The sequence below is a fragment of the Arvicanthis niloticus genome, chromosome 25 (genome assembly GCF_011762505.2).
Source record: "Arvicanthis niloticus isolate mArvNil1 chromosome 25, mArvNil1.pat.X, whole genome shotgun sequence".
Taxonomy (NCBI): Eukaryota; Metazoa; Chordata; class Mammalia; order Rodentia; family Muridae; genus Arvicanthis; species Arvicanthis niloticus.
Genome location: NC_133433.1, coordinates 8,902,386 through 8,916,021, shown reverse-complemented (window position 1 = coordinate 8,916,021; position 13,636 = coordinate 8,902,386). Strand labels below are relative to the sequence as shown.

General features: G+C 39.7%; 1 protein-coding gene across 2 annotated transcripts in view; it reads left to right on the top strand.

The window, feature by feature from the left end:
• The window catches only part of Gpr63 (G protein-coupled receptor 63), a 44,041-nt gene extending 31,257 nt beyond the window's left edge, over positions 1 to 12,784 (top strand). Inside the window, exons 1-2 of one of the 2 annotated variants that reach the window (XM_076924064.1) lie at positions 3,515 to 3,619; positions 7,253 to 12,784. In XM_076924064.1, coding sequence (XP_076780179.1) covers positions 7,401 to 8,678 — 1,278 coding nt within the window. In that variant the 5' untranslated portion in view covers positions 3,515 to 3,619; positions 7,253 to 7,400 and the 3' untranslated portion in view covers positions 8,679 to 12,784. Of the gene's footprint in view, positions 1 to 3,514; positions 3,620 to 7,252 lie in introns of those variants that run through there. The other variant, XM_076924063.1, reaches the window with a different exon arrangement.
• The last annotated feature ends 852 nt before the right edge of the window (positions 12,785 to 13,636 follow it).

Below are 13,636 nucleotides of genomic sequence, written 5' to 3'. Positions count from 1 at the left end.
ATTAAAGAATTGTGAGAAATGAGCAAAATGGATTATAACAGCTGTCTTAGGGTTTTACTGCTCTGAACAGACACCATGACTAAGGCAACTCCAATTACCAACATTTATTTGGGGCTGGCTTACAGGTTCATAGGTTCCGTTCATTACCATCAAGGGAGGACCATAGCAGCATCCAGGCAGGCATGATGCAGGCAGAGTTCTACATCTTCATCTGAAGCCTGCTACTTGAAGACTGACTTCCAGGCAGCTAGGATGAAGGTCTTAAGCCTACACCAACCCAGAGTGACATACCTACTCCGAACCACACCTTCTAATAGTGCCACTGCCTGGGCCAAGCATATACAAACTATCACACCATCTTTCAAATCAGATTGATCTTCGTGAAACTTAAGAGTGTCATGGAAAGAACAGATCTTTAATGCTTCTAGAGAGCTGTAACATGATCTAGCTCCCATATGCCTTTCAGTACTTTGCTCTCTTTCCTGTTGGCAGGGAGAAAAGTCTACAGGCCTGTATTTTAAGCTGGTTTTTGTTTCATGTCAGGAAGGTGAGAAGAAGCCAGAAGTTTGTCATCATTATCCTGTCTGTGGCTCTCCTTCCTGTCTGTCTGCAGGATCTGTCTGACTCCTAGTCTCTTAATAGTGTCACACTCTTAGAATGACAGTAAACACTAAGGGTAGAGTAGTGTTGGTCTCGGTCCATGTGTAGTAGAGGGGTAGGACTCATGGGAATATGTGCTTAGAAGGCAGCGTTGGTGAGAAAACCTGTGTATCTAAACGGTATCACTGTTAACATCTTGGTTGTGAAACTGCCTAGTGTCACAAGGGCCCTGGGAAAGCAGGGCAAGTGGGATCTCTGCCTTGATGTGAGCTTACTGTTATCTGAAAACAAAATTTTTCACTGGGAAAGAAAATGCTCATTTCTTCAGTTGGTGTGTAGTTGAGATTGCAGCATCCAGATACTGCTTAAAAACCTGGAGAAGATATGTTTAATTTGGAGCTAAAGGATTCAGCAATTGGTTTAAAGTTAGTTTACTGTGTCCATCTATGGATTTATTAGGAATCAGCTCATATGAAAGCATCAGCTAGAGTCATGTGTGGTTTGTGTGCATTTCTTTAGTGTTTGTTGTTTCCTGTAAACTAGTGTGAAAGACAGTAAAAAGCGGAGGGTTCGTTTCTTTCCCTCCAACCATGTTTTGCATAAATTTCTCATTTTTTGCAGTAATGTTTTAAAAAAAAATTAAGCTCATTTTTGAAGCATAGAGAGGGACAGTCTGCCCATTTTCATGGATGCTGTTTCTACGCCAAGGCACTAACTAGGACACCTTCTCTGCCTTACTGGCAAAGAGAAGGTGCAGAGGGGAGTCTGTAACCATTTCTGAAGTCAGAACAGTTTTAGTTTGGTAAGTGGTGCTACAAAGGCTTGGTGACTGAAACAACTTAGCCAAAAACCCCATATTTAGTGTGCATGAAGAGCACCTGAAGGACCTGAAGAAGGAAATTCCATTCAGTAGATATGGGTCGTGGTATTTGTTTCTGGCAAGCTTCCATACAGGTGGTTGCTGCCCACTGAACGCCCTTTAATAGCAAGTTTCTGCAGGCTTGCTCTTTCTTGTGTGTATTTTTAGAAGGAAGAAGTAATAGGGAGAAGAAACAAAGATACCTCTGGCTGCACATTAAAGAACTCTCCTCAATACATATACATCTATACACACAATAATCATAAAAAATAGGTCATGAATTTGAAGGAGAACATGGAGGGGTAAATGGGGACATTTGGAGAGAATAAACGTAACTGTGTTATTATCTCAAAAACAAAATTAAAAATATCTATCATTACAGTGTAGTATATTAAGATTTGTAAACTCTACGATGTCTGTGTAAGCTTCAAGGCAGCTTTTAAAATTGACAATTCAAAAAATTAGAGTTTTTTTTTTTTTTTTTTCCTCATGTAGACCTGGCTAAGATAAGGATTTTGAAAAACCTGTTTGTTTGCTTTTAAAGAAGCAGTAGTGGCTACATTATACTTAAAATCTTTACAATGCTTGTATGTGTATATGTTCATACATATATATATATGTATATACATATATAATATGTACACTTGTTCCTCCTTGAGACACTAAACACTTTATTCCAAAGGATAACATATCTGAGCTTCCTGATTGTTTTATATATATATATATATATGTGTGTGTGTGTGCTTCTTGATATATTTTATATAAATACATATGTGTGTGTAGATATAGATATATAAACATATTAAAAACACAGATATAAGTTATTCTTTAGAATTCTTTTAGTATCTCAAGGAAGAACAATTGTCCAATAGGAATAATTCATATCCTGGAGTAAAAGTAATCATCTCTTAAAAATTTATACCCTCTGATGCTGCGGGGGAGGGTGTGTGGGGGTGGGGGTGGGGGTGGTGCCGGAAGTCACCCTCTCAGAGGTGAAGGGAGGAAGAACTCTGCAAGGATGGACTAGGAAGGGGGCAACATTTGGGATGTAAATAAATAAAATAATTAATTAATAAAAAATTAGAAAAATAAAAAAATTATACCCTCAAGCAATAAGTAGCATGCTTATTTTAATAAACAAAGATTTGAACATTTAAAAAAAGAGGTGGGTGCAATAATAAGAGACCGAAAAACAGACAAGAAGAGGAGACAGCTATCGATAGCCAGGAAGTGCCTCCAGGAGCATCAGCAACCTATACTGCAGGATATAGAAGCTGGGGAGTATGCTGACATCACTGAAAGCCAGAGGAGCCATTGGGAGCTGGTGGCTGGTATATTCCCCTCACCAAACCCCAGCCCTCCCAGCAGCCTTCCCCCAGAAATCACCAGGATTGGGAACCTCTTGGGGTTCCTGCTCTGCTGTGGCTTCCTGTGGAGCTCACCATTCCCAGAGAACCACTGAGCAAAGAAGAACGTTTTAGAACCTGTCGCTGTGGTTTCGGGTGCTCTGAAGATGTTCAGCAGAAGTGTCATGAAGCCGGGTCATTCTCCCCCACCTCACAGCTGATCTCTGTCTTTAATGAGATTGCAGCATAATGGGAAGGGAACCATATGTGTCAGAATTTGTTTATTAGGGAGGTGATTATGTTCCTGTACTAACCTCAGTGTCAGCTGGATCGCTCAGCTATATGAGGGTTCTCATAGACTTAGGCCTTTTACATGTTTGTTTTGAGTTGTCTTGCTGGGTAGCCCAGGTTGTCATGGAACTTATTAGGTATCCCAGGTTGGCCTCATACTCAAGTCAATACTCCTGCCTCAGGCTCCAGAGTGCTAGGATTTTAAGCCTGAGTTTTTACCCTCAGTTTTGAGTTTCACTCTCAGTTTTAGACTCAGGGTCTCCCCCCCTTCAGTGAATGCATATGTGTGTGTGTGTGTGTGTACATGTGCATGTGTGCATGTGTGTGTTTGTGTTCAAGTGCACATACAAGTGCATGTATGTAGATGCCATAAATTGACATCCGGTGTCCTTCTCTATTGTCCTCCACTTTAGGTTTGAGAATGATCTCTTTACTGAACCTGGATTTCACTAATTTAGCAAGACTGGCTGGCCAGCAAGCCTGGGGTATCCTCCTGTCTTCCTCTCCCTAACTGAGATTACAGGTGTGTGCCACCAAGCTCCACTTTAGTGTGGGTGAGTGCTGGGGCCACACACTCAGGTCCTCATGCTTGACAGACACTTTTTCATCTGAATCATCTCCTAACCCCTAGGCTCAGGCTTTACTAAATTATAATTTTGAGACCTCATTTTAATGCTTTCTTTTAAATGCATCGAACATATTTATAGAAGGCAATTATTTCTCTTTTAAAAATAATCAAAGCATAATATAATTCATGAAATAGAAAACAGAAAAGCCCATATTCTACCCACCATTAACATTCAAGTTTGACATCTGAGTGATTCTTTCATTCTTTCTCTATCTCTCTGTCTCTCTCTGTCTCTCTGTCTCTCTCTCTGTCTCTCTCTCTGTCTCTCTCTCTGTCTCTCTGTCTCTGTCTCTGTCTCTGTCTCTCTCTCTCTCTCTCTCTCTCTCTCTTTCTTTCTCACCCTCTCTCTCAACTGAAAGAGTTGTATATATGCAGTGTTACTGTGTATTCAAAGAAGATTACGTTATAAGCATTCTTCTATGTACTTTATGTATTCTATATATTCTATGTATAAGTATTTTTCTGTGCAGGTCTGTGGCTTCAAGCTACTTAATTATGTCTTATTGACTTAATAAGGTACCTAAAAATTGGTCCTTTAGTTTGCAATATATATAGTAAAGTGTGAAGCAGAAATAGTTGATTAGGAAAAGAAAATATCTACTTGGAAGTATTTCTTGGTAAGTTTATTGTTGTGTCTAAATTTTGAAAATATGTGAAAGATTTCTGATACTTAAAGAACTTCATACTGAAATAATATTTTACTGGTGGGTAGTTATACTTACAGAATATATTTGAGGAAATTCAAATTTTGCTGGGTTTAAAAAAAAATCAACAAAAACCCAGTCGTTTCATGGTCTTAGCTGAAGTCTTAAGGCCAATTCCTAACTGCCCCCTTGTCACTGGGGAGTCTCTGTCACTACTAAAGCACAGCATTTACCTGCAGTTGCATCTACAGTGGTCTTGGAGCAGAAAGTGTGTGCCTTCTCCAGATTGTACCCTTGAGAAAGATATCTGGAGAGAATGATGTTCTAAAGGAAGTAACACAATAAGACTGACTTAAGGAAAAATGTAGTTCTTTGGAGAAAGAGACCTATGGAGGGGTCAGTGGGCAACTTATGGGAATCGGTTTTCTCCTTCTACCACATGGGTCCCAAAGATCACATTCACAATGTCAGGTTTGGTGGCAAGCGCCTTTACTTTCTGAGCCACCTTGCCACAATTTTAAACACTTTAACACAGTTGGCCAAACATTATTGAAGCTGTTACTTTAGAATTAAAATACTGATTTGTCTACACAGAGTTTTCTCTGGAGGTAGTTTGTCACAACCCTGGTTCATGTACTATCTTAACACTGTGTATGTGGGAAGCTATAATAATCTTTGTTCCTTTCCCACTGCCCCTTTGTGGTCATAGATTCTGACAGTCACTGATTTAATGCAGCATTTTGTCTAGATGTCCTAGCATTTGAGTGAATGTGTGAGAACAGAGAAAATCTAGTAGGAATAACGAAATTTAGCTGTAAAATGAGAGGAAATAGTAAAGTCAGTATTTTATGCAGACTGTTTTTTTTTCATAAAAGCAATCCTACATAAGGTCATGGATTATAGATGCAACATTAGGAGAAGGAACATGATCTGGCTATGGATCCTGGCTCTTGGATCTCACAAATGAGATGCCATTTCTTCCCTTGGCATGCCAATAAATGGATGAATGAATGAAATGTTGATAATTACCTTAAAAATTAATGACTAAATATAAGGCCATATAATATGTTAATTGTAGTTTTGTTATAATCTTTGATATGTTACTATTTCTAATCTTTTAAGGATTTGTTGAAAGAATCTATCTGGAAATCCAGCCCTTTGTAACTAAAGAGATTACCTACCTCCACCCCACAATAAGGCAAACAGAAAGAGGAAACCATGTCAGAACATGGGTTGACAGAATCATAGATTAAGGAATCCCCTTATGTAAGAATGAAGGCTTCAGAAATTGCTGAGGGATTTGGAGTAACACTAAATAAAAGGTAAACAAGTTTTTGAGAAAAGATAGTCAAATATCTTTGTAAATTTCTGAATATTTGCTGGATATTCAGGTACTTTTTCTACCCATCTTCCTCAGTACCCTTTATGATTTGGTCAGCATCTCCTGTCATATTGCCAATAGTATCAATTCAGTCTATGGGAGAAGAAACAGAAATCTGCATCTCAGAAAAGATGATGAAGTGATAGACAGGTTTATAAGAAAGAGACAATATGAGAAAAAGCTTAGAAAAAATGACTCCTTTTTTTGAAAAGCCTTTTCTGGCTTAGTTAGTGGGAAAATTCTAGAAGGGGTGGGTATGAGAAAAGATCGTAAGGAAGAGAAAGGAGGAAATAAGAGAGGGAAGGTGGGTGAAACAGGAAGAGGGAATAGGAAAGAGGCGGAAGGAATAGAAAAAAGGAGGAGGAAAGACCGAGAAAATTTTAGAGCTTAATTGAAAAGAACCCTCTTATTTTTAAGAGCTGAGAGACCAAAAGTATGTTAGTAACACCACATTAAGCTGGGAACTGAGGTTAGGTTATTTTTGACGTCCAACTTTATGCTAATGTAAAGAAGGAATAAGAACCCATAGAAAAGAACTATTACAATTTATTCCCCTAAGGGAATTAGTGAAATGTGTATCAATAGCGACTGAGGAAAGCTACGATACTGCAAACTTTTGAAGTTTGTTTTTTAAAGGTTTTTTTTTATTATTAATTCTTAGAGATTTTCATACAATCTATATTGATTCTATTCACCCCTCCTCCTCAGTCCTCTGTGATCCACCACCTTTCCCCATACCCCAATTCCATGTCTTCTTGTTTGATTCAATAGCCCATTGAGTTCAGTTTGTGTTGTCCATTTACTTCTGGATGTAGGGCCATGCATTAAAACATGATCAGCCTACCAGGAACCATACCATAAAAGAAAACTCTCTCCCTCCAGTGAAATCAGTTATCTATCGCACCTCAGTTAGGGATGGGGTCCTGTGATCCCCCTCCTCCTCCCTGCTAGAATGCTGACTGGCTTAATCTTGTCCAGGCAACCATGGCTGCTATGAGTTCATGAGTACAACAGGCTTGTCAGATCCAAAAGGACAGTTTTCTCGGGCCCTTAACAACCTCTGATCCTTACAGTCTTCCTGCTCATTCTCCTCAGTAGTCTGAGCCTTAGAGAGAGCTACTGCAATCTTTTAAAAAGTATCAACCATTAGGGTTTTGATTTCCATCCTTGCTTGCTTAATGCATTTCAAGATCCATCTTGCTTTATGAACAGATCCTATAAAATCTCCATCATATTTAGTTAAAACAATATAACAGTGATTATCTTAGCGATGACTAGGCTATAGAACAGAGTTTTAGAGGATTGGAAAGAAAAAGAATGATCCTACATAATAAAAGATAAAGGCAAATGTATCTACAGCCACACTATCCTGAAGACAGCCTCGTCTTATCTCCGGAGTTAAACTGGGATGCCCAGCCCTTGCTAGCACTTGGTGAACAATACAACAAAGTGAAAGATACTTACTAATCTGATCTCATGTTCTTTGTTTGGGCTTCTTTCCAGGCAAAAGGATTCTTGTGGAAGATGGAGCTGTGTCCATTTTCCAGAATGTGTATCCGAGCCCATCAGTGGAACCTGACCTGACAGCACTGTATGGAAATGCCCAAAGAGGACCCACATTTCTGCCTGAACCTGCCATCCTCCTAAAAACATGGTTGTCTTGGGAGTGTTGACTGCTCCGGCAGTGTTGACTGCACCCCATACTGGGACATCCAACACAACATTTGTAGTCTACGAAAGCTCCCATGTGAATATTACGGCCCCTCTACCATTTCAGCATCCTAGCACCGGTCCACTGCTTAGATACAGTCTTGAAACCATGACTAGCACCGGATTTAGTTCCTTGGCAGTGAACAGCACAGCTGTGACCCCAACACCAGCAGTTTTTAAGAGCCTAAACTTAGCTCTCCAGATCATCCTTTCGGCTCTAATGATATTTATTCTCTTTGTATCTTTCCTTGGAAACTTGGTTGTTTGCCTCATGGTTTACCAGAAAGCCGCCATGCGTTCTGCAATTAACATCCTTCTTGCCAGCCTGGCTTTTGCAGACATGCTACTTGCAGTACTGAACATGCCCTTTGCCCTGGTAACTATTCTTACTACCAGATGGATATTTGGGAAATTCTTCTGCCGGTTGTCTGCAATGTTTTTCTGGCTGTTTGTGATAGAGGGAGTGGCCATCCTACTCATTATTAGCATCGATAGGTTCCTGATCATTGTCCAGAGGCAAGATAAGCTAAATCCATACAGGGCTAAGGTCCTCATTGCAGTCTCCTGGGCAACTGCTTTTTCTGTAGCTTTTCCTTTGGCTGTGGGGAACCCTGATCTGCAGATACCTTCCAGAGCCCCACAGTGTGTGTTTGGGTACACAACCAATTCCGGATACCAGGCTTATGTGATTTTGATCTCACTCATTTCCTTCTTTATACCTTTCCTAGTGATATTATATTCATTTATGGGCATCCTCAACACCCTTCGGCACAATGCCTTGAGGATTCATAGCTACCCAGAAGGGATATGCCTCAGCCAGGCCAGCAAACTCGGTCTCATGAGTCTACAGAGACCCTTCCAAATGAGCATCGACATGGGCTTTAAAACACGTGCCTTCACCACCATTTTGATCCTCTTTGCCGTTTTCATTGTCTGCTGGGCCCCATTCACCACCTACAGCCTTGTGGCGACCTTCAGTAAGCGCTTCTACTATCAGCACAACTTCTTTGAGATTAGCACCTGGCTACTGTGGCTCTGCTACCTCAAGTCTGCGTTGAACCCACTGATATACTACTGGAGGATTAAGAAGTTTCATGATGCCTGCTTGGACATGATGCCCAAGTCCTTCAAGTTCTTACCACGGCTCCCTGGTCACACAAGGCGACGGATTCGCCCTAGTGCCGTCTACGTGTGTGGGGAACATCGGACGGTGTTGTGAATACCTGAACTCTTGAGACATAGCGAGTGATTATGGTTCTTGATTGACTGAGATTTTTTTTTCATATGGCTTCTAAAGTTTTAATGGTTTTTATAGTGTGTGTGCGTGTGTGTGGGCGTTAAAACGAGTGGTAAATACTTTGATCCTGAAACCAAGGATATACTATAAGAAAGTGGTCACATATGTTTACCTCCAGGTTAAGAAAATTTTAGAATGTGTGTGTCAGGGGTGGATTTTGTTAGTTCAGTTGACTGGTTTTATTTTTGTAGCATGAATCAGGATTGTGCTTCGTTGACCCTGCAGTTAACTTGAATTGTAGGTGGTTTTTATGCTGCTGAGGTAAGCTTGGTTGAGTTGATCAATTCCTTTTCCTCTCCTACAAGCCACTGCTGCTCCTTGCTATCCTATCGGAGTCAAATACCTCTGCCTTTCAGTTGGCAGATATTTAGTCTTATTTAAAAACAAAACCCAAGGAGGTTAGTGGCGGTTTTTAAAGGTTATTACAGTTTACTTTGGAGCACTTTAAGAGACAATGTACAGATTCGTTCAGTTGTATTTCTTAGAATCGTTTTTAATACATGACCTGTTGTGTGGTGGGAGATATGGGCTCACGATGTCCAGGTAGATAGCTTTTATTAAAAAATGTTTTAGCTGCATGTACAATTTTCAAGGGAACATAATTATGTAGGGATGTTTCCAACACAATGGTGAGTTTTCAGAGAAACCTGAGAAACACTGAGGAGGCATAACACTGCGGTGAACTTCAGGGAGGAGCAGCAGGAAAGGGTGGCTGGTCCAGCCTGTGGCCATCCTGCTGATTCAGGCATCAGCACCAATTTAGAGTGGAGGGACCACCACTCTGCAGTGGTGCCGCGTGCATGGCATTACACGGTTTTATACTCGTGGGTTTTTTTGTTTTTGTTTTTGTTTTTTTTTTTGTTTGTTTGTTTTGTTTTGTTTTTTTTTGTTTTGTGAGGTAGGCATGCTTTATTTCCTTTTTAAGGGTAAAGAAAGCCAAGTTTCAGAGGGACAAAAATCCTGCCCAGGGATTTTGGTAGAGCTGGGCTCCAGACATCTGAGATGCAGACATAGCTCTTCCACTGTGCCGCCTAGACTCCTCACTCATCTTAAACCTGTCAAGGGGAACTTCACATTCATTCTCATTCTCTCTCTCATTCTCTCTCTCTCATTCTCTCTCTCTCAGTCTCTCTCTCTCTCTCTCTCTCTCTCTCTCTCTCTCTCTCTCTCTCTCTCTCTCTCTCTCTCTCCTGTCTTCTCCTTTCTGAGAAGACAACATGCATGAAGCTCAAGCAGGCCCTGAAGTTGCTATGTGTCTTTGGAAAGACTTGGAGTTTCTAAAAACAAAACAGCAGACCCAGCCTTTCAGATGGAACTCAAAAAACTGACAATGAATATAAACTTGAATCTATAAAGCAAGTGACTGACAGTTACTGAGTGATCAGTACAGCTGCGGGTAAGTTTGACCCTGGCAGCTTTGGAAGTTTCCAGCAATCTAGCTGGTCAGTAGTAAGGCCTTTTGCCTCAGTGCTTGCCTTAGCAGCTGAAGTTGTGAACAAAACTCAGGTCAGTCTTTCACAGAGAAGGGAGGATAAACCTTGGTCTGAGCTTAGATTAACTTTAATAGAAATCCAGGCTTTGGATTTCTCATTCTTTTTCGTTAGTTGTCTACCTGTCCTGGGGTATCCAGAACCTTGGTCAGCTTCTCTCTGTCACTAGTGGTTCAGATAGAACAGCCAGGAGTGGAACGGCAGACTGATGCCAAAAGGGCTGAAAGCATGGCCTTCTCACTGTCCTGGGCTAACGCAGTATCTTAGCTCAAATGTATAGCCTCTTCTCAGAATTTTACTGCTTTCTGAGCCATTGGGAAAAACAAGCCTGTGTTTCTTCAATTACAAAAGCCCAAGTTAGACTGCAAGAATTGCTAAGGTTTTACCCAATCCTGAGGGTTTTTTTTTTTTTTTTTTTTTTTTTTTTTTAACCCCCGCACCCCCCCTCCACTCCCTTCATATGCAAGTATAGTTGGAAGAGCCCAGCCAGTGGCATAACTATGGTCTGGTTGCCATTATTACTTTACATTTGCTTTGTTAGCCCTTTTGTTAAGATGGGTGTCTGAAACTCCCTGGCATCATAATCAAGAGATGGGATGTTGGAAATTTGTTTACAGAGCCAAACAACTGGGAAATCCCGCTCTTGCGGGCAATTTGAGGCAATTGCAATGGTGTCCTAATTCATCCTCTGCCTAACTAGCTTAAGGGACTAGTGAATACTATTCACCACGTTATGTTGAGGTCACTGCATATGATGGCCACCTACCTCTTTAATGTCTAATTTATGTTTAGCAAAGGTAAATATGTCTTTGTCCATTGGGATCACACAGGATGGTAGTATATATTAGCAGCACATTGAAATACATTTTGCTTTCCATTGCCAAGATCAACTAGATTTTAGGCAGCTATTAATACAGTTGTTAAAAGTTCAGCTTTCAACTGGTAGCTTTGGAGACGTCTTTTGTGACTGTAGTTGAACTGGGTTTTGCATTCTGGATTCTTGCTTATGTGCAGTTGAAGGTACTCTGTTCTGGTTCATAGGCAGCTACACTTGGTGAGTGCTCTGGGGAGACTGTAGAGGTAACATGAGCAACCATGGGGAAGGAGACATGGAACAGTAGCTCCCTTTACACTGGATAATCTAGTCAGACTACAGATTACAGATCACCTTAAATATTTCAACTATATCTACATTTTGAAAATTTTTGGGAAACATATTATGGTGCACTGCTAAGGAATTTAGGTATACAATTGCTTGCTGCCTATTATTCCATGTTTTCTTGACGGGGAGAATACCACTACAAACCACTGCTGACTGACATAAATCAGAAATTATTTATTTTTTCCTCCTAGCTGATATGATGCATGAAAGAGATAAGAAAATATTTGTTGTTAAAAAAAAAAAAAACAAAAAAAGAGTAAAGGTAAATTTCAAATAGTTTACAGTAGTGATATTTAAATTTAACACGTGTTTGAATATCCTCAGGAAGGCTAACACTGCAAATTCCTGGCCCCCTGGGTCGGTGGTTGGATGCAGGAATTTTCATTTTCTTTCTGGTGAGTATTTTGCCTGGTTCTGGGTCAGACAGTCCCCAGAGCACAGTTACAAGAAACACTCCTGTAGAAAATAAGAATATCATTTAAATACTGTCTGTTTTATCTTAAAGTAGTTGTGTGTTGGGAGCCAATGGTGATTCACAGTAAGAGGAAGTCTACGTGGTGCGTGCCTGTCCGCTTGCCATGTGTGCTGGCCCAGATTTGGCCATCACCAGCTTTGCTTTCTTTTCACTGGCAAAGTCTGATGAACCATGTGGTTTCACAGTAGGGGTCAACAAATGACTCACTAATTGTAAGTCATGACTTCCACAAGGCTAATTAGTATAGTATTTTTTTTTTTCCTGCAGATGTCTCTATAGGGCATCTCTTTATTATATGTAATTTCCTGGAGAGAATGAGGGAAATGTAAAGGCTCATCTAATTCCTGCTCCGCCGACCAGTTGTTCTGCTGAAGCATGAAGTAAAAAAATAAAAAATAAAAAAATAACCTTTAAATCTTCGTACTCTGGTTGGTGACAAAGATACCTAATTTCTTTGATCTTTGCTTTGTTTACATGAGAATGTATAGGTATAGGTGTAGATCACAAACATTTCCACATGCTTGCTATTTTATCCTGTCATGATTTTTATTTGACTTTAAATTACTACTAGATTCAAATTTATTTCCATAACCATAGTTTTGATGAACTGAACTTCAGCTTCACTGAAGACACAACTTTTGTAATAATAAAAATATCAAAGCACATGTTTGTTATCGCAAATGAATTATAGTATATTTCTTAGCTATCTGTAGGTACTTGTCATTTGTAATTAAAATTAATTTATTTTAAAATGGCGCCGGGCCTTTAAATGGATTAAAAAGCTTTTAATTTGGGGTTGTAACATTTAAATATCGAAAGTATGTTTATTTGTTAATATTCTTATGACAACCAAGAAAAGAGCTACCAATAAGAAAATGAATAAATGTTTACTGTTTCTAAAGTGGAGTTGTTATTGCTTTTTTCCTTAAAGACTTCATTTCCTCCTAGAAAATTGTGTTAAGAATAATGGAAATCACGGAGTTTTATTTCAGATTCTGTTCCCTTTGGTTCTTAGTTTTAAATTAGCTGTCCAATCTGTTTGCATGTGACTGTGTTCTACTTTTAGAAAGTTCTTGGAGTAGCTCTGGCTGAAATGAAATTTGACAGAAAATGATGAGTGTTAAGAAACTGTCAGGAAATTCTGTCTAGGAGAGTTTTGAAAATGTACTGCTGAGTCATTTAAAATTATTAGCATTTGTGAAGCCGAGGCTGCTGCTGTGTGGATGATAAGATCCATGCTGCTACTCCAATCCCAGAAGTCCCTGTAGATAAACACAGCGAGTATTTATCTGAATATAAGAGTTGTGGCTCTGGGCCCATTAGATGTGAGGACCTGATTTCCTGTCTTTCATGTGCAGATGAATGTATTTTTTTTTCATTAAAATACAAAGAAAGGTTACACTGACAGTGTAATGACTGTATAGTCATTGTTTTCTTCTGAAACAAAAGGTAAGAGCAATTTAGCAAAAGAGAATACCATGCTGCATTTGAAGCTACTCAGATCTGTGAAAAGAATGGATCCATCTGTATCGGGGCCAGCGTACAGCAGTTTCTACCTTAAAACATAAAAATGTAAGGAATTAGCTTTACTGTTGAATGAAAACAAGTTCCATGGCTGTGTGGAATCATAGCTAACCAGAAAGAGAACTCTGGTAGGAGATCATGACATTTATTGAAACAGTTAACACAGTTGTAAGGCTGGCTATGCAGAACCACATGGCAGAATGGACAGACTGATTTAAATGGGAGGTGT